The 20,075-nt window shown below is 39.3% G+C and overlaps 1 protein-coding gene across 6 annotated transcripts in view; it reads left to right on the forward strand.

Annotated features, from left to right (window-relative positions):
• Positions 1–20,075, forward strand: part of ANAPC10 (anaphase promoting complex subunit 10) — a 36,445-nt gene that overhangs the window by 152 nt on the left and 16,218 nt on the right. For 2 of the 6 annotated variants that reach the window (XM_071753743.1, XM_071753749.1), the window contains exons 2-4: positions 4,010–4,126; positions 5,377–5,467; positions 6,153–6,273. In XM_071753743.1, coding sequence (XP_071609844.1) covers positions 4,012–4,126; positions 5,377–5,467; positions 6,153–6,273 — 327 coding nt within the window. In that variant the 5' untranslated portion in view covers positions 4,010–4,011. Of the gene's footprint in view, positions 1–11; positions 77–243; positions 419–676; positions 724–2,005; positions 2,135–4,009; positions 4,127–5,376; positions 5,468–6,152; positions 6,274–20,075 lie in introns of those variants that run through there. The other 4 variants (XM_071753747.1, XM_071753748.1, XM_071753746.1 and 1 more) reach the window with 4 other exon arrangements.

A 20,075-nucleotide genomic window follows, 5' to 3' on the forward strand; every position in this document is an offset into this window, starting at 1 on the left:
ACGAACGAGGCGTGTCCGCCCGCACCGGTTCTCCGCCCTCCGCCCGGGCCGCTCCGCCGACGGGAAACCCGGGCCGGTTCGGCCCCCACTCCGTTTCGGCACTCAGGGGAGGCCGCGCAGCGCTCCGCCCTTCCCCTCTCCCCCTCCTCCCCTGCGCTGGGCGCATGCGGGCACCTGCCGGTGGGCCCCGCCCCTGCGCGCGGCGCTTTTTAAACCCAGCTCGCGGGGCGCGCGGGGCTCTGCGCGTGCTGCGGCCTCGCGGCTTCACCGGAGGGCGGGAAGGAGGGAGAGGGGAGGCAGACCGGGAGCTCAGTGACTGCAGCGAGGGAACCCGCTGCCGCCTTCCCCCCTCACCCGCTGCCGCCTTCCCCCCTCGCCTGCTGCTACCGCCGCTGCCGCCGCCCCCCGGGAGGATCAGGTGGGGCCGCCGCTCTGGGTCTGCGGGGAGGAAGCGGGGGTGTGTAGGCTGTAGCCGGCGGCAGGGGCTGAGGAGCCGCTCCCGCCTCTCGCCTCCAGGTGTCAGGGGAGCCGCGCCGGGCGGTGCGGTGTGGTGTGACTCGCTTGGCCTTCGGGTGCCCACCGGTGCGGGGCGGTGAGGGCGGGAGGGCAGGGGGTTGTTTAACCGGGTGCCTCCTCCGGTGCGTGGTGCTGTGTCTGCACAGACCCCCGGCTGGGAGAGGGCGGCGGGATCCGGGGGTGAAGCGCAGCCGGGGTGCTTCGTGAGTAGGTGTCGCGGATTTAGTTCCCGTGTTCAAGTGTTTCGTGGGGTTGGAGGACGCAGCCGTGATCTAATGTTGTAAAACTTGTGAATTGTACTTAAAATCGTCATGAAAAGCCGCGGGGGGAGGGCTACTGAGGGCTGAGTTCGATTTGTCAAACTGGCTTCATCCTCTCGTTTTATTGTGTTTCTTAAAGGCTGCTTTCACTTAACTTAAGCACTGTTAAAGTGCCTGTATCCTCAAAGAACAGTTTATAGCTTTACTAGGTAGCTTTGGAATTCTAGTCTTGTACGAAAATACATTTTTTAAAGGCTATATTTGTTTAGATAGCTTAGGGATACGTATATAAAAATTGCTAATGTAATTCTGTTGTGCAGTTGCTTTGTTTACTTTCTTTGTAGTGAAATATGGTTGTGCTTGTGACAATGAAAGACAAGTCAATTTTGCTAATAGGCTTAAACCAATATAATGTGGGCAGGGTAAAAATAATAGGTGCTTAAAAGTATATTAAGAGAATAATTTGAGGGATCAAATGTACAGGTGAGCTAGCTGTTGAAACTGGTTGCCACTGAACACTTGCTATAATTGCCAGATATTAATCAAACATTTATAATTTGAACGTTCAATGCTACTGTTTAATCTTCCATCTGAATAAAGTAGGAACCCTAGTATGAGGCTAGTTTCTGGATATATCTTAAGATGCTTAAAGTCCTTAAATCAACAAGGGTCCATCTGAAGAAAATGAGAGGTGGAAAAATGTTGTGAGGTAAAATGAGTAGTGCAGGTAGGGAGGTCAAGGAATCTGAGGTACGAGGTCCCCTCCTGTTAGGAAGAACAGGAAAAACAGTCTTGCAAATCCTGGATGTTGTGAAAATGCTGGAGTAGTCAGTGCAGCCTTTGTTCAGTTTTGCTGGAAGTTGTAGTCGTTTACTTGTAAGAACTCAATAAAATGATATGATGGGAATGTAATCATCATCATAATAATAATAAAAAAGCAAAGCTAGCTGAACTTTGATCCCCTGAAAAGTTGTAAGGGGGTGGTTTGGGAGGAGAACCTTTTAGCAAGTAGAAGACATTTAAAACCAATGTGCAAACAGAGAATGGGGTAGTTTGGTTTGTTAAGAACAGTCTGGGTCAAACTTGGTTTTTGAGTAGCCAGTGCAGCTAGTGGGGAAGCAATGTAAGTGTAAACCCTGAGTTTTACAGGGTTCTGCTATTGCCTGCTGTTAAAAACAAGCAACTAAAACGTGGTCTAAAAAATAATTTTTGTGTTATCTTGTACAGTGGATTGAAAAACTGCTTTTGAAGCTGACTTAAATAATTCATTTTGAAATTGTGATGTCACAAAGTCTCTCCTGGAGAGCTCTATTTTGAGTGTCCTTTCATTGCTTTCTGCAGTGGAGAACACAAGTTAGGTATGCTGCCAAATTGGAAGGATTGCAACCACTGTACAGATCAGGCTCAGAATTCAAATTTATCTCTGAGATTGATAACAGATTGGAAGTCAGTGTAATTAAGCTCAGGTAACAAGAACTGAGGGAGGAAGAGAGCAGAGGGAGGAACAATCAAATGCATAATTAATGGAAAGGGTATTAATGATCAGCAAACAGTATCTCAAAGAAGCACTTGGGCACTGTAATGCATAGTAAATTAAATATTAATTGATAGTCTGATGTCCTTCCAACTGGACAAATGTTATTTTGTCATGTTAACAGGTGTGATTCAATAGACAAGGGAAGTGATTGCACTGTTGAAGAAGGGCCTTAGCTAGAAGGGCATGGATATTATTTAACAATAGTATGTGGATCTCTAGGCTGTGCAAGAATATTGGGTTTTCTAAAACTTGGTTTTTGAGGGAAACTTGAAAGGCAGAGGCATATTAGAAAAGAAGAAACAGGAAATTTGATGAGTGCCCTCACACCTGTAAAAGGGTTGTGTGATTAACTAGTCTTGGAGTTCTCTGTGGAGCAAGAGAAGAAAATGTACTTGTTTTAAGAAGGTAGTATTTGGGTTGGATATTAAAGCAAACCGTTTGGCTTTTGGGTTGATTAAGCAGTGAAGCTGGCTGTCCATGGGAAACTGTGGAAACTCTTATTGGAGAAGTAAACAGACAGACAGACCTGGTGAGGACAATCTGATCTCTCAGAGGTCTCTACAGCTGTGCATTTAAAGAGTTCTCTGTGTACTAACATGATGGAATTAGGAGTTTTAGTTGGAGAAGGCTGCTTTGAAATCAGCAAGAGTTTCCTAGAGCCTGGATTTTTATGGAGGAAAGGACTACAATGTGTGCTTCTCTCTCATTAATAGGTTGTGGAAGAGTGTGTGTGCTTAGTGAAGGGTTTGCTTTCAGGTGTACAGTTTGTGTCTCCCACTGGTGTACTGAGAAGGACCTGTTGTTTCCATTGGGAAAGGTAGACTGTTGAATTTCTAAAACCCCTTTCACTCTGTTCATAATCTGTATGTTTGTTAAAGCATCTGTAATGGCCACTACTTCTCAGGGATGTTCTCTGGAAACGATCAAACGTCTCTAAGGAAGATGCTGAGTGACAGAGTTCAAGGAGGGGGGGGAAGAAAAGCTTAGCCACCTCTTTGTCTTCATCAGAAAATATGCATGCACTGTAATGGTAGTGGCAAAATGAAAATGTGATGTTGATCATGTCATTAAGACAATATATTAATGTTGTTGTAAGGAAACAGTTTATTAATGATCTTTTGGAATCATGGCATTAGAAAATTGGAGTTGTTTCCAGCCAGTGTTTCTATGGGAGAGGGGTTCCTAGACAGCTTACTTGCTTTTACCCTTTCTGAAAAAAAATCAGAAAAAGTCTCATTCCATTTTCCTCTTGGGATAAGAAAATGGTTTGTTTCATTTGTTTTTTTAATTTTATTTGGTGAGTACACTACTCCTAATATTTTTGTCTTGTCCAAAATGAGATACTTGTATTTCTCCTTGTGAAATGTCCATAAGTGTTACTTGAGTGAGCTGACCTGTTGATGTATTATTTTTCCTCAATACTTCCTTATCTTTCTGCTTTTTAAAATTCTTAGAGTACTGGGAAACTTCAGCAAAGCTATCCAGATTGTATTGTTGTTAAGCTGGTTAAACAGAATTTCTGTCATGAAAAGCAGAATGCAACTGTAATTTTTAACATATTTTCATTAGTTCAGTTCATTAGTTGAAACCTTAAAGATTTTCAGTCTTTTACATCACTATATGAAGAAAACCAATCCTTTCCTTTTCCCATCAAAACAAGGATGTAGTGAGTAACTCACCTGTTTTCTTTTACTAGAAATGACTACTCCAAACAAGACACCACCTGGTGCTGATCCAAAGCAGTTGGAGAGGACTGGTACCGTTAGAGAAATAGGCTCACAGGCAGTTTGGTCACTCTCATCCTGTAAGCCAGGTAAAATCACAACACATGATGTAAGAAGCTGCATGTGCATGGTTTATGTTTGGGTAAGAAGTCACACCTGGAGTGTAGCACTCAAGCTGCTGTAGTCTGAACTGTCTGGGTAGCCACTGCAAATGATATTGGCCAAGTCTGTATTTGATGCAATATATCATATTATACCTATGTCAGAAATGGATCTTTTATGAAATTTACCCTAAATTGTTTGGTTTTTTTACTTGCATGGTAACCCAACTAAACCATGTGAGCAGGAACACACCCAGCACTGTGTAGTTGTTGCTGTGCTTTGACATTTTGCCTGGGTGTCCCTGATTTTAAATTGGAAAAGCCATGCAGCTTGGCAACCTAAATGTTCTGTCCAAACTTTGCATGGATTCAGTCATTATAGTGTAGCTCCCTAAGATCCTGCAAGTAAAATCAAACTATTGTAAGGGGTGGTGAGGTGAAGTTAATGGTAGCTTACACCTGCTCAAAATATCTGAAAATATATATTTTCTTTTGGGATGGTTGAGTTGCTCTTTCAGAAATATCTGTTAGAAATTGACCTGGTATCTTGCTGAGTGATCCCTGTGCTCAGGCTAAATTTCTTTGCTCTAATATCTTGATAGCTTGGGGAAAAAGATCATATGGTTTAGTTGCTTCAGACAGAATAAAGATTTTTTTTTTTTCTTTTAATTGCAGGTTAAAGTTCAATTGCTGAATTGAAACTGCAGCTTGTGTGGGCAGTAGTTGTTAAATGTGACAGCATTACCTTTCAGGGATACTGTTTCTGGCACCTATTGCTTGTTCTAGCTACTAATATGAAAAAGTAAAATTATTTCAGAGCATTACTTGAAAATTTATATTTGTCTAAAATTTTATAAAAAACACGTGGTCTCTGTTTATGATTTTCCTGTAGTTCAGCAGTTAGATTATAGAAAAGCCTAACTATTAAGTATTGTTCTTGCAATTACTGCTTAACCATTTAAGATTCCAGGACATGTTGAATGGTTTCAAACCCTTCAGACTTCAACAAGAGATAATATAAAGACACTTGGGTAACTGAGCTTTGATTGACAGATTCCCTTTTCAGTTCTGTGTCATGAAAGTACAGGCACAACTTGGGTATCTAGAAATATTTTTTTATATGTTATAACTCAGGCTATACACTTTATTTTGCAACAGCTCTAGAAGACTTATGTCTGTGATGGCTGCATGGTGGAAGGGGGATAATCAAGACTATCACCTTTTCTTTTTTTTTTTAGGATTTGGAGTGGATCAGTTACGAGATGATAATCTAGAAACTTACTGGCAGTCAGATGGATCACAGCCTCATTTGGTGAACATCCAGTTTAGGTATTAAAGATTATGTGGGTGAGGGTGTTTTGTCTTAGTTTGTATTGATTACTGTTTACCAAGATAGGAAATTTGGAAGTGCAAGGACTCCTGGGGTAATCCTGTTACCCAGCTGGTAAGAAGCAAAGATAACATTTCTGAAAATGAAATTTTTCTAATGTTATGATTATTAAATGCCTAAGTAAGCAACAAAAATTGGATCTTTAACAGTTTGTCATTTGTAACAGTTTCAGATTTGCATACCTACATTGATGTGTAATTTGAAGGGTAGATGACTGTTTTAAAGCATGACTTAACACCCAATCATTTGAGAAACCTTTTCCTATTTTATTCTGTGTAGGATTTTTTTTTTCCACTTACTTTCTGGAGAACTCTTTGGTATAATAAGAGAATAGGCTATTATTCAATAGGCTAAACATACACCTTATCACATACAAATACTTATTTGGCATTTCTTGAAATACTCACACTTCTGAAGGCAGACAGAACAGTGAACATGAACTGTGTGCATAACTTAATGTGGTAACACCACTTGTTGCTTTAACAGCAGGGCTCTTATAAATCAGTAGACAGACTTATTTTAAGTTTTAGAACATGTAAATCCTTAGTTATTACAAACTAGCAACAAACTAATTCTAAACATTTTGCTTTGCTTTGCTTACATAGCTTTTGTTGCTTCTTTCAGAAGGAAAACAACAGTGAAGACATTATGTATTTATGCAGACTACAAATCTGATGAAAGTTACACTCCAAGCAAAATCTCTGTCAGAGTAGGAAATAATTTTCATAATCTCCAGGAAATCCGGGTAGGTCAATGATGCTTTACTTTCTGTCTAAAAAAAGTCCCCTCTCATTAGGATGTCTGATGTAGTAAAATTGATTTTGAAGGTAAATTATGGCATTGTGCTTGGAGGGGGAAAATGGCTGGGTTTATTTTGTTGTTTGCTTTTATTTTTTGTCTTGAAAATATACCAGGCTGGTTTCTGGTTTTAGCAGGCTTCATTACCAACATGATTATGGCAGACTTGATCTACAGATACTGAAACTGAATAAAGGGTGTTGTTTTTTGTAACAGGGCTGTTTAGAATTGTTTAAACTCTAATCTCACTTAAAATACATGCAGACCCTATGTACTGCATACATCAAAATGGAGACTTTGCTTTTTAGTAGTTGCATTTTTATACTTAACTTGAATTCATACCTTATTTTTTTCATGAATGGATTGCTCAGCTACTGGGGTCTCACTAGAAATCAGAATTCAAAACCACAGGTTTTATTTATGGCTGCCTCTGGTGCTGCATAAATATATTTAGAGTCTGGATTTCATTTTTGGGAGGCTTCATGTACTCTTATTAAATAGTAGGCATCTGATTCAAAGCTCAGTTTGAGAACCTGGCAAAAAGAAATTTGGACATGGGGCACTTATGCAAAGGTTTCTTTGTAATCTACTGGCTGGAGAATCTTCATAAAAGTAAGAATCTGATCCATAGTTGTCTGATACTAATAGCTGACCCTAGCCCCTACTGACCATGAGAGCTAGAGGAAATGCAACACCAGCTTTTCCAAAATCATAGAATTTGAGTTGCTATTTTGCTTGCTTATCATATATATAAGTCCAATGCAGATTTTTACTTAGATATGTTCATAAATGATGTTTTACTTTTGAGTGTAGTTTTTAAACTTTAGCAATGTTTTTTATGACTGTCACTGAGATGTATAAATTTTGGAAGGGATGCAGTATTTTTGGTTTTAACAACGTGCTGCAAAATGCAATTTCCATTTCTGTAGAATGACATTTGAAGCTTAAGACTTAGAATGGGATGTAGATTTGTAGTGTTTTAATTTAAGTTTTTAAGTATGAAAGTGTCAGTCAAACCCTAAACCCAATATTTTTTTGTGGTGACAATCTAGCTAGGAAACACTTTTCAAAATAACTGAGATCAGATTTGAGTTGCTTTAACTGATAAGCTTTGCTAGCCTATTGGCACATAGCAAATAATTTTACTGGACTGAAAATCCATGATCTTCATAGAAGTCCATCTTGGAAACTGGTCAGGTTACTCATGAGAAGGTATCTTTGCTAATTCTGAGTTATGGTAGCCTCATGTTTTGGGTGCCTCTTCTCTAGACCTCAGCAGCTACTGCTTGATATATTGGGAAGGTTTAATTTGTCTTCCTTGCATGGCAGGAATTGCTATAACAGAATCAGAATGATGAGAAGAGAGGTGATAAAGTTTTACTTTTGGAATGTTTATTGTTTTCACTTTGTTTTTCAATGTTTGAAGTCCCAAAAGGAGCAATTTACAAGCAAAAGGTTGTATATGCAGCAGGAATAGAAAGTGTAGTATGCATGTATGTCTCTATCATGGTGGTGCTCTGTATGTAAATCCTTTCAATCACTTGTGATGTTCTCTGAAATTTTGACTTACACTTCTTTCCTGATTCTTAGATGGAAGGGCTGGTGACAGCAGTGGGAACTTCTCCTTGTGTTGCTATGGGTGTGTTTTCTGAGTGTCCACTAGATGTCATTGTTGTCACAGAATCACAGAATCATTTGGGTTGGAAGGGACCTCTGAGATCAAGTCCCACCCTTAATCCACTTCCACTGTGGTTCCCAGCCCATGGCACTGAGTGCCACATCAGTCTCTTTTTAAAAACCTCCAGGGATGGAGAATCCACCACCTCCCTGGGCAGCCCATTCCAATGTCTGATCACCCTCTCTGTAAAGAATTTCTTCCTAATCTCCAACCTAAACCTCCCCTGGCAGAGCTTAAGCCCATGGCCTCTTGTCTTACTGGGAGCTACTTGGGAGCAGAGCCTGACCCCCCCCGGCTCCAACCTCCTTTCAGGGAGTTGTAGAGAGTGATGAGGTCTCTCCTGAGCCTCCTCTTCTCCAGCCTGAACACCCCCAGCTCCCTCAGCCCTTCCTCACAGGACTTGTGCTGGATCCCTTCACAGCCTCCTTGCTCTTCTCTGGACCTGCTCCAGGACCTCAATCTCCTTCCTGAGCTGAGGGGCCCAGAACTGGACACAGGACTCAAGCTGTGGCCTCCCCAGGGCTGAGCACAGGGGCAGAATCCCTTCCCTGGACCTGCTGGCCACGCTGTTTCTGATCCAGGCCAGGATGCCATTGGCCTTCTTGGCCACCTGGGCACACTGCTGGCTCCTGTTCAGCTTCCTGTCAATCCAGACTCCCAGGTCCCTTTCTGCCACTCTGTGCCCAGCCTGGAGCTCCCCATGGGGTTGTTGTGGCCAAAGTGCAGGACCTGGCACTTGGCCTTGTTGAACCTCATCCCATTGGGATCAGCTCAACTCTCCAGGCTGTCCAGGGCCCTCTGCCTTAATGGTCAGTTTGGTTTTGTGCTTGTAGTCTACTCTTCCAGTAACTGAATGATAATCTTTTTATAATAATGCTTAGTACAGTGTTATACATATCTTAGGTCTTTTATATAGTGGCTAAATCCCGCTTCTTAGAGAAAACTTAGAGAAGCAATAGAATGTGTAGTAATTCTACAAATAATACACTCAGTTAAAAAGGCACTTCTAAATGAAATAAGTTGTGATTATCTTTTATAGTATATTAATGTGACTAAATGTTGCATGAGAGTAGTAATTCTTATGCATACCACTTGCTCATGCTTTTTTACTTCAAAACTGAGATGAAAATATGGTCAAGGTGTTTACGAGTGAGATACAATACTCTGCTCTAAAATATTAGTGGCTATCTTTATTGCCCCTGTAATGTTAAATATTGCTATCAGTTTTCATAATTCCTGAAATGCTTGATACTTGGAATATGTTTCTTAAATTTTCTTTCAGCCCTGAAACTTTTTCACTTTCACTTCTTCAGCTTCTCTGACACATAGACAGGTTATCAATGCAGTGTGAACCACTGTGAGCTCTTTAGAGAGATCTGCTTAGTTATACAACTACTCCATTGGCTTCAGGACCAAGTAACTGGCTGAAAAATCCAGCTAAAGAACTTTATATTTTTCCATGGATGCTTGCCCAGCTCACAGTGTCTAATCAGAGTCCTATGATGCTGTGTTTTTTTCCTAGTGATAATTTTCAAAACAATGTAGTGAGCTGTTAGACTAGGTTTTATTGCTAATGTAAGATTAGCTTTAGTTGTGTTTGAGTGTGTAGGCATGTCCTTTTTGGAATATAAGATGAAATTATTTTTTAATTTCTTTTTTTCCTTTTGAGAAATGAACAATTTGTACCCAATCCTATGGGTGAGAGCAGCTGTTGTAATCTGGCAGTATTATTCCCTTGTTCAGCTGAAGGAACTACAGTTAAGATGTTTGCAGTAAGTCTTCTCCTCTCACTTAAGTGCTTTTTATCACAAATGTTGAGCTTGGAGAGCAAATATTTTCTCATTTCCAGCCTCAGAATTCTCCCACATAATGGTGTAAACAGTCTGGATGGAGAAGATAATCTATAAAGGCATTTTTGGAACAGCATCCAGACTCTTCAGTATGTGATTTAAGTAATTACCCATTCTCATATTAAAATAACTCACCACAAAGGACATGAGCGAAATGTGGGCTGCAGATCTCTGGACTCTTCAGGTAGTGCTCACCTGCTTGCAACCTCTGTGCCTCTCCAACACAATTATGTCACCAGGAGTTCATCTTGCACTGAGTTGAAGTGTTATGAGGTGAAGTGCAAGTAGGATTTCAGGGTATATTCACCTGGTAGTTTCAGTGGCTTCTGCTGTCAGACTGTAATGGATGGATGTCATACAGGAAGGCAAGACACCTGTAAACTCTTGTATTCTATGAGTAGGAGTTGTAAACCTCTGGATGAAGTAGGCACTGTGGGAAAGTGTGGGTCAGACTTTCTGAAAACAGTTACTCACTTCTTGCATTAGTTCCCATCTGAGAAAAGCCACTGGTGTTTAATCCCCAAATTAAAGTTTCTGTAAGAAGCAGAACCCCTCTTGAAGGAGATCGCGAAGGACTCAAGAGCAGAATGTGGCATATGTCTTGTAACTAGGTGTAATATTCCTGCAGCATGCTTTTTTTTTGACTTTGCCATGGTTTTTAATTTGGAGCAGGCTGTGGTTTTCACTTTGTTAGAATAGTTCAGCAAAACTGAAAAGCTTTGTGATGGGACCAAACCCCTGCTAGTGCATGGCATTGCTACGTGCACTTTGCTTTTCAAATTGTTCAAGGGGAGTGAAAACTCACATGGCAAATGAGATGAATTAATGTTAAGGCCTAGAAGGAAATGGTCAGAAGTATTCCATCAAAGGAGGTCAGCCCCTGGCTGGGGGTGTGCTCTCTTTATGCCATTGGGCAAATCTGCAAACAGGTTTATGGCTTAGTGTAACCTAGGTGAGCAAGGTGTTTCCTCTTTGCAGCTTTTGAAAGCCCCTGAGTCTGAAGTGGTGCTGCTGGAGCAGAGTGACTCCCCTGCTTAACAATATTTATAGGTACACCCTGCTGTTGCTGGGCAGGGAGGGAGAGTCCTCGTGTAGGAAAAAAGACAATTTGTCACTGGAGGTCAAAGAATGATAGTAAGTGTTAAACATTGCTTTGGCAGAGACCTGCTTTAACTCTGTTCCTATAGGCTTTCTTCCTGGAACAAAAGCCTACATAACCTTTTAAAGACTCAGTTCTGAAGGTCACTTGGAAGATTCAGGTGAAAGCCTTGTCTTAATACATCTTTGCTGGCAGCAGTCTGAGTCCTTTATTTAAGCTTTTTCTTGTCTCTTATTGAATTGCTATTTTGTCTTCAGTTTGTTTCCTAGCTCTCTGGTCTCACTTGGTGTTTCATTACCAGGTGCTTCAGAGTTGTGGCTGGCACAGCAGCCTCCCTGGTTGCCTGGTGTTGTGGCCAAGCACCACGGACAGGGCCAGTTCTTCAGGATTCAGAGAGGTTCTGCACTAGAGCAGGGAACTGGCAACCAGAGGAATGCCCAAACTGGGAAGCTTTTCACAGGGGTAGGTACAGAAGTCTGACCCTATTGTAATCTCTTAATTCTGAAAGTGTCCATTGATTAAAGGGAAGAGGCTGGACTCTCCTAGAGATGTTCTGAGCTTCAACAGCAACCTGTTTTCTTTATGTGGAGTAAAGTTAGATAATGAGGAACAAGGGAATGGAAACTTGTCATAGGACTGTTGCCAACTAATGAATCAAGAAAATGTCCTGCTTCTGACTCTCTGACCAAGCATCTCTAAGGTCATTCCTCTGAACATGGAGGACTGAGTTATTATTGCTTTATTTAGAATCCAGACTAGGTTTCAAGTACTTTGTTTAGAAACCATTTCTCTCTGTTCTCTCTGCCATTTAAGAAAAGATGCATTTTCTGACCCCTAATTATTCCTTGGGCTTATAATGTCAGTGAAAGATATTCAGTCTGCTTTTTGCAAACTGCACTTGATGCTAAGAAAAGACTGCATAAGCTTTAGATTTATAAACTTTTAAACTGTAGTTTTTCTTGTCTGTCTCTAGGATGTTCTGCAGACAAGGTCATGGAATCAGTTCCTTTTGTTTTGAATAACTTGCTGTTATGCTCTTTGTATATGGATTTAGTTTATCAGGTTGCAGACAGTACCAGTTTCTTTCCTCTAAAATTTATCAGTACTGGAAATCTGTGAAGGACGAGAATGGAATGGTCCTCTGGTACTGGTTAGTTACTGAGCCCTGTGTCAAGAGAAGTTATTTGCATTTGATGCAGTTGGTATTCCATATTTCCCTCTTCCAGCTGAAGGGATATTTTGTGAGTCACCAGCTGGGATGTTCACATCAAGGCCTCTTAACAAAAGAGGGTCACTTATTGCTGTAACATCACTGTTCCCTCCTAATATCATCACTGTGACCTGTTCATCTTTCTTGTGCTTATAGATATCAACCAATATATGCTTCAAACAATGGAAATTATGAGCAGGATTGTGTTTTCCTGCTTTTTATAGCTTGGCATAGTAATATATTGGAACAGAGCTTACTGTGCAGCTATAGAAACAGGCTTTTGTGCATATGAGTACCAGAGAGATCCACATTAGACCTACAAGAATTCTGAAGAATGAAAAATTATTTAGGTCCACACATCATAAAATTGCTAAGCATTTTTATCTTACCATTTCTCTGAACTCTATTTTAAGAGAAATGCACATCTTTTCTGTTGAATCTTGGGGGAAAAGAGGAAAACTAAACATTGTTTTAATGCTGTGGCATATGTTTCAAGTAGAAAGATACTTATTTCTTTGTTTGTATTCCAGTGTTCAAAAACAAATCTGTGAAGGAACCTCTTGTCACAGAGGGACTCAGACAAGGGTTCATTTTAGAGGACCTGTGTTTTTAATACTGTAAGTCTGACTTTATCTTCTGAAAAGCCATGTGAGGAACATGGCAACAGCTCCATGGAAGGCTGGAACTTGATGAAGTACAGAGCTTTCCTCAAGGGAGCTCCATCATATAGAGGCTAGGAACTGATTGGAGCACAAAGTTTTGCATATATTTGAAAGCCTGCCTGGAGTTATAATCTTTTTCATGAGCATTTGATCCAAGTTCCACCACAGAAAACAAATTAGAAAATATGTAGTATTTTTTTATATGAAAGTGAAAAAGCTCCTCTCTTCACTGCCAATGAGAGTAGGCAAGATAACTTACTAATCAGTTTAACACTTAAAATTTCTGCTACACTGTGTAATACCTGTTTTGTAGAGAGTGTTTGGTTACATGATTTAATCTCTCTTCTGTACATGAAGCTGGAGTAGGATTTGAAGAAAATTCTTAAAATGCTTGTTATATATTTTACTTCTATAAAGTTTTCCTGGTATGGATGGCTTAAAATAGAAGATTAAAGAAAAAAGCTTATCAATACAGGGAAACTGTCCTCCAGTGAGATGGGGGAATTTTTCACAGACTTTAATTTGAGCTTCCACTAGTGTATTCTAATTACAGTATTTTAAACCAACTCCAGTCCTTTCTCTGTCAGACAGCAACAGTTTGCAGATAGTGCTCTGTCTGTCAGGAGCAGAAAGCCAAATATTTGAATTTTTTTTAGTTAGTTTTTTTTTTTTTTTAAAGTACAGATGAAGTTGTGGCCTTGTAGCAGTATAGAAAACCAACTGCAAAGTTATACAAGCATATTATCCAACACTCTTTTGAAGAACATAGGATGATAATACTGTTGTAAGAATTATTCATTATGTATTATTCACCTTGTAGGAAGGTTAAGTGCTCTGTTTGTAGTCTGTGCAGGTTGTCTGTGCTACTGAACCAATATCCCAAGTCAAAGTCCACCTCAGGTTGTCCAGTTTATACCTGACCAATTGGAACTTGTAATTGTGATGTTCATTGGTACCAGACTGTGAATGCCTGATGTTTAAATTCAAATGAATTAGTTCTGTCTAGAATTACCTGGTTTGCACTGGTATGATTTACATCTACCTAGGTATAGCACCATATATACAATATATATTCACCATATATATAAAACCAAGGAATAGCACCATACACACTTATGTGTAAAGTTCCTTCCTTAGCTAAGCCTAAATAAAACACTCAGTCTTCCAGTCCTTGAAACCTGTTTTGTATTTGGTCATTGATTTGTTATACTGACTCAACTTTTTGTGGCAATTTTTTTCAGAAAAGCTATTTGTTTTCAGGTGTGCTTTAATGCTGATTAAAAAGCTATTAGAGATTTAATATACTGTGTACACTTCTATGTTGCTCACCAGTTTATTGCTTTCTGGAATCCATATTTCCTTGTTCAGTATCTCTCTGATTGATTTTTCTCCAATACTCCAGATTTCCCAGAAGCTTTTGGTAGGCTTTTCAGTTTTTGTAGTACCTGTATAAAACTCAAAGTGGTAGAATAAAGCCACAAAAGACTGCTGGTTTTCCCTGATAATTTCTTGACTTTGTATCCATGAAGGATTTGCCAAAGATGACTTGAATAATGAAGAGCAGTGCACTAACAGACTGGCCCCTTTACCATTCCTAATAAAAACAAGGAATCTCTTTCTTGCAAGATACTGTATGAAGGGTAAAGGGGTACACACGTGTTAACTTCTGTGAGATTAGAGTTTCTCATTTTGCCTCTTCACACCTTTTGTCAGTGGCATGGCCATGCTTTTGACCTACAAAAATTGTAGCTGTGGAATAGTTATCTTTTTGCAATTTTTTTTTTTTTTTAACTACCAGCTTCTGCTGCTGGTTTCTATTCTCCCCCTTCAACGTTCAGCTCTGTGCTTGTTGCATTTGTGAAAGAATTTTATGTAGCACTTTAACACTGAGTGCTACTTTAACACTGAGTGCTACGTATATCACCTCTCTGATTCTCTTAAACTATGGCTTTTTTCTTTTTGAGGCCTGGTTAAAGAGGAGAAGTTGATCTATCTCTCTTTGGTAGCATTACCACATTTTTCAAGCTCCTAGAGAGATCAGTCAAATGTTTGTGGTTTTTTTCAGCCCCTAGTACTTGGTCCAAATATGTATATTGAGATACAATAGATCATGTATATATATGTTGAAATTAGTATTCACCCCCACCCTTTACTCCCTTAAATTCAAGTTGTAATCAAACATACATGCTCTCAGGTAGAGGGGAGAAAAGCATGTTTTTCTTTTACATGCCCAAAATGTAGTGCAAATCCCTGTGGGCAGTGGTGTTTATAAGGGTAACTGAATTCAATTGTGGGTTATAAAAGTGCTTGCTTGAACAAATACACTGAGCTATCAGACAGAACAACCAATAGTTCCTTGGACTAATTGACCTTGTCAGTAGAATAGAAACACTTGCAAATAAAATTCCCATTGCCAGCAAAATTGCAACTGAAAACCCCTGAAGAAACTGTGCATATCCTCTAACTATCTTGGAATGCAGTGATTCAAGCAGCAGACATGTCTAGTTGGGGGGGCAGGAGGAGGGGGGAATCATTAAGAAAGTTTTATGTACCAGCATATTTCAGTGATCTCTTTTTGTAGCATGAGCTTATATGCATTCCTAAAATCATTGAGTAGCTTGCTTCCCATATTCAGAGTTATGTTTTCTAACAATTGTTATTACTTCTATCATAACTTGGGTCCCCTTGTGTTATTTGTTTTGCTCAACTGCTTTTATTATAATGTATCTTTTTCAGAAAAGGCAAAGATGTTTGGCTAGTAACCACAGCATGTTGTAATGAGGGTGGAGTATGTTTGTCATTTTACAGCAGTGGTTGGCTTACATGAATGCCAGTGTCTATAACCACACATACTATGGCAGTTTCTCTTTGCAATTTGAATATATTCAATGGACAGGAATCACAGTAAATAACAGGATATTTGGTCTTTCAATCAAAAGCATGATGGAACCATTTTTTACTTGAGTAGTGATGATTCATGTATCTTATTAAAACAAGAAAAATATTTCCCTCCAGAAATAAGCCTTCACAAATGAATTAGTCATGTATCAGACATTTCCTTATAAAAAAGTTGGATAATTTCACACAGGTGGATGTAGTATTTAGGAAAAAAAAAAAGAGGCAACCGGGAGAGACCTGATGGGTTTTACTGTGTACTGTAAAAACACAATTTTATTTTGGTTAGAAAACAAAACAGGAAAAATGGCATTTGGAAAAAAAAAAAAAAAAAAGTCTGAAAAACAGCCTAGTTAGCTGCTAAATAAACTTCAGAGATGAAGTTTTAAAAAAAGCCCCAAGATCTGTAAAACAGGGAGGGGGGGGGGATAGTGTATTTCACCTTAAGTATGGGACAATGTGTAATAAGGGATTTTGTGGTTTTACAGCTCGGTGCATGTGTTTGAAAGCTGTTCTCTCAGCAACGTGGGTGGCAGGTTATGCTACCATATAATGTATTGTAGTTGGCTCTCCACACTTGTCAGGGTTCGCGTTCAACCATTCGGAAAATTTTCCCATTGTTCTATCATGTGAACCAAGGCTAGTGTTGAATTCCCAATAACCTTCTGCAGGAAAAAGAGGTTTAATTAGAAAGTTTGATATTTGGTTATTTCTTGTCTTAATGTACTTCTCTCTAATTTAGGTGCTTATCTGCAAATGCAATCAGGTTTTTTGCTCAGAAAGATGAAAAACAAACTTAACTACTGCAGTTGCTTCAACACTTTTAAAAGAAAACTTGTATACTCAATTCTGCCTTTCTTCAGCATTAACACTCTATTTCCATCTTAAACATGTTTGCTTTAGATGGATCATAGCTTTTGGCAGCTACTGCATTTTTAGCAAATAATACTGTTTCTAGTAAGAGTTGCAGAAAAAAAAAACAAAAAAACAACAAAAACCCCAACTTTGTGTGAGGTCCTTGTAAACTGAACCTTGGGAACGTTATGTTATTTCTGTATTTTCCCTCTTTTGTGCTTCTTTGCTATTTGTGTCATGGTTATAAATTACATCGTTTGAACTAGGGAATTAAAAACATTTTATTTTGTGATTCCTGTAATTTGAAAAAGAGAATATTTGGTTTATGTGTATTTTTTTCCCCTTTTTACCTGTTATTTCAGAGGCTGGCACACAGAGAAATAAGCAATTATGGTATTGAAATTCCATTGTGCCAGCACCTCCAGGGCATAATCCAAAAAAAACAGAAAAATCGCCTGCTGGGTTGTATGCAGTATGCTTGTGTGAACATCAGTGTCTGCTGTTCACACATCATTTTTTACTGAAAGTTCCTGTTGGAATAAAGGTTCTGTGTTTGGAGAGTGCACTGGGATATTTGTTGGTCAATGGTATTTCAAAGCTTGTAGGGATTTCTAATTACAGTTTACCTATGTAGGCTCACTAGATACTTCTTGCAGATAATCATTAATGCTTCAGGAGAGAAGCAAGCAGAGATTTGGTTTTGGCAACATAAAAAGTGTATCAAGAAAGAGCTCGATGCTCTGCTCTTCATTTAATCATTCTGCTTGAAGACTGAACATGGCAGTGAGGAATAAGGTGGGTGGGCAGGCAGAAGGACAGAGGGGAAGATGATAGCATGACTGAAGGGACTCGTACTTAGTTTCTCTACTTCAGTATTTTAACCCTTTCCCCTCCTTCCCACTCCCCTTTCCCCCCTCCCTTTTTAATGCAAACATCTAGTTGGCATTTTAAAACAGTACAAGTGCATCCATCATTCCAGCTTACACTGGTTTTCAGTGTTCAGTCTTCATGGTAGTCAACCAGAATTCATTTCTACCATAGTTTATAAAATGTGTGTAATACTGTTCACTTGCAAACTGTATCGTGCAGCAACATCTGTGTTCTCATTTGTTTTTAATCTCTCTGCACTTGGGCAATGTTGCAGGAGACAAACTGTTTAGTGCAGGAACAGATGATTGCAGTTTCTTGTCTTTTGCTAGATCCATAAAAGTTAAGAGAAAAGGAAGTTATTCTAAACTGGATTATGTATAAGGTTCAAGTTAGGTAAAGTGTGATAGTTTACCTTGATACTGAAGATAATTACCTATCTATCTGAGTAAATAAACATTACTAAAGACCTGCTAGCTTAATTGCCAGTGGCAAATTATGTCAGTGTATGCTTGCCAGTGTAGAAATTATGCTTTTGGTTAATCTATAAAAAAAATGAAATAGACTGATCTCACTTGTGTGGTTTTGGGTTTTTTCCTTTTTTTTTTTTTTTTTTCAATTCCTGCCCCCTCAGTTGTGGTTAAGATGATGTCTTATGACCACAGAACTACATACATGTGTGTCTTTTTCCTTCAGTGAAGTAATTGCAAACATGTATCTTTCCTTTTTACTGTTAATCAGATGGTAATGGGCTAGTTCTTAGGTTGTCTTAATTTCTTTTCCAGATTAAAGCATAATGCTTTTCCACTCAGGTGTGGTCGTCTGTGTTAAACAGCAAAGTATGAATTTATGTTACTGTTTTTATAACTTCTTGTGAAAAATTGTGCTACAATCCATTGCAGCAATGAGATCAACAGGTGTTTAGGTACAGAACTAAATTTTTTTGATCATTGACAAAGAGAATGCCTTTACTCTGAATTTCCATACATTGTTAATTACTGTAACAACATCACACATCTCTTTTAGTTCTCTTTCCTTGTAAAGATTTAAAAGGAAACTTCTGGTAACAGTTTTAATTGCATGTGTCCCCAGGGTTAAATTTCTGTGTTGATTGTCAGGTCTTTTTCTGGGATGTTTGAAGAGGCTCCTGGTCACATCAGGCTTCCAGGTTTGCACTAAGGAAAGATGAACATCTTTGCTTGCCTGCTGTATCATTTATTGGCTTTTGGGGAAATGAGTGGGAATGATGAGTATCCTGAAATTAACCCAGACACTTGATTTTGCTATAGCTGCTGAATACCTGGTAGGTAGGTAGGTACCACCAAAGAAACTCTGGACTGAGGGAGGAGGTCTTGGAGAAGAGCTTTGTGATCTCATCAGACCTGTATTTGAAAGGGAAATGATGTTTTTCTGTAATAAAAAGCACTGCATTCTGATAAAAATTGTAAATGTAGAGGGCTGTTTTCAAATCTTTTCCTTCTCCTCTACCACATTCTACAACCATGCTCTTTTCCATCCTTGAAGTTCCCCAGACCTGAGAAATCCAGAGCCAACTGCTGTGGTTTTTGATCCCATATGCAGAAGGACATAAGGGGAGTCCAATAGTGAATGCCAGGATCTTCCTTGAAAGATTTAAAAGTTCTTTTGTGACAAAGGTCATAGTAATGGTGTTACTTGCTCACTCTTGCTTTTCTCTTTCTAGAGAGGTTGCTAACCAGTTGGAAATATCTTGCAGTGGCATTTGAGCTATTTTTCCCACACACACTCTGGATCAGCATTGGAAGGATAAGTTAACTGAATTATAAATGAGCATCTTTGATTTACCTGGTTGTCTTCATAGATGTAAGTGTGGGAAGTAATCCCTAGAGGGAGTACTAGGTAATTTCAAAATGTGAGAAGTGCTAAATATGTGCAGAAAAGTAAAATCAAAGATTGATTCTGATCCCTCTGAGTGCTACTACTAACACAGTATTAAAATCCTTCAAAAAGGAAAGCCAACAGCTTTGGGCTAGGCATAAGAAGAAGATATAAAAGGAGGGGGAACTTGTTAGGACACCTAAGAGCCAAGAAAGTCTTGTACAGTCATCTCAGCTGGTGCTGGGCTGCTGGCACACCACAGAGCATGTTCTGTTTCACTTAAACAACTTGGAGACAACAGCAGATGGGAGCTGTAAAGAAGACCTCCTCTTCTTTAACATTTTAGCAGTGGGGCAGGAGGAGGTAATAGTTGCAATGTAGAAGAATTTAGGAGCCAGCTGATCCACCACTTCCTGTGTCTTGTGGCAATGTTGTGAGTACCTTTCTTTGTATCAGAACACATTAAATAAGATTTAACTACTTGAAATAGGGTTGTGGCAAAATTCAGGTACTGCTACTAAGCAAGATTTCAGAAAAACTCAAACTGCATTGGATGTGCCATGCTTTATGCAACCAAAATTTTCCATGAATTCCCAGGTAGTGTTAGCATGCATAAACAGTGAGAAGGTATTATTCTCTATCCCTAAAATGAAAATGCAGGCTACGTCTTCATATAAAAGTAGATGAACAAATGTATTTCTAAGTATATGAGGGAGTTCTATCATTATAGTTGTCCTATTTCTCTTTCTGAAGCTTAATGTTGTATTGGAAAACTG

Source organism: Heliangelus exortis, chromosome 10, assembly GCF_036169615.1.
Source record: "Heliangelus exortis chromosome 10, bHelExo1.hap1, whole genome shotgun sequence".
NCBI classification, from domain to species: domain Eukaryota; kingdom Metazoa; phylum Chordata; class Aves; order Apodiformes; family Trochilidae; genus Heliangelus; species Heliangelus exortis.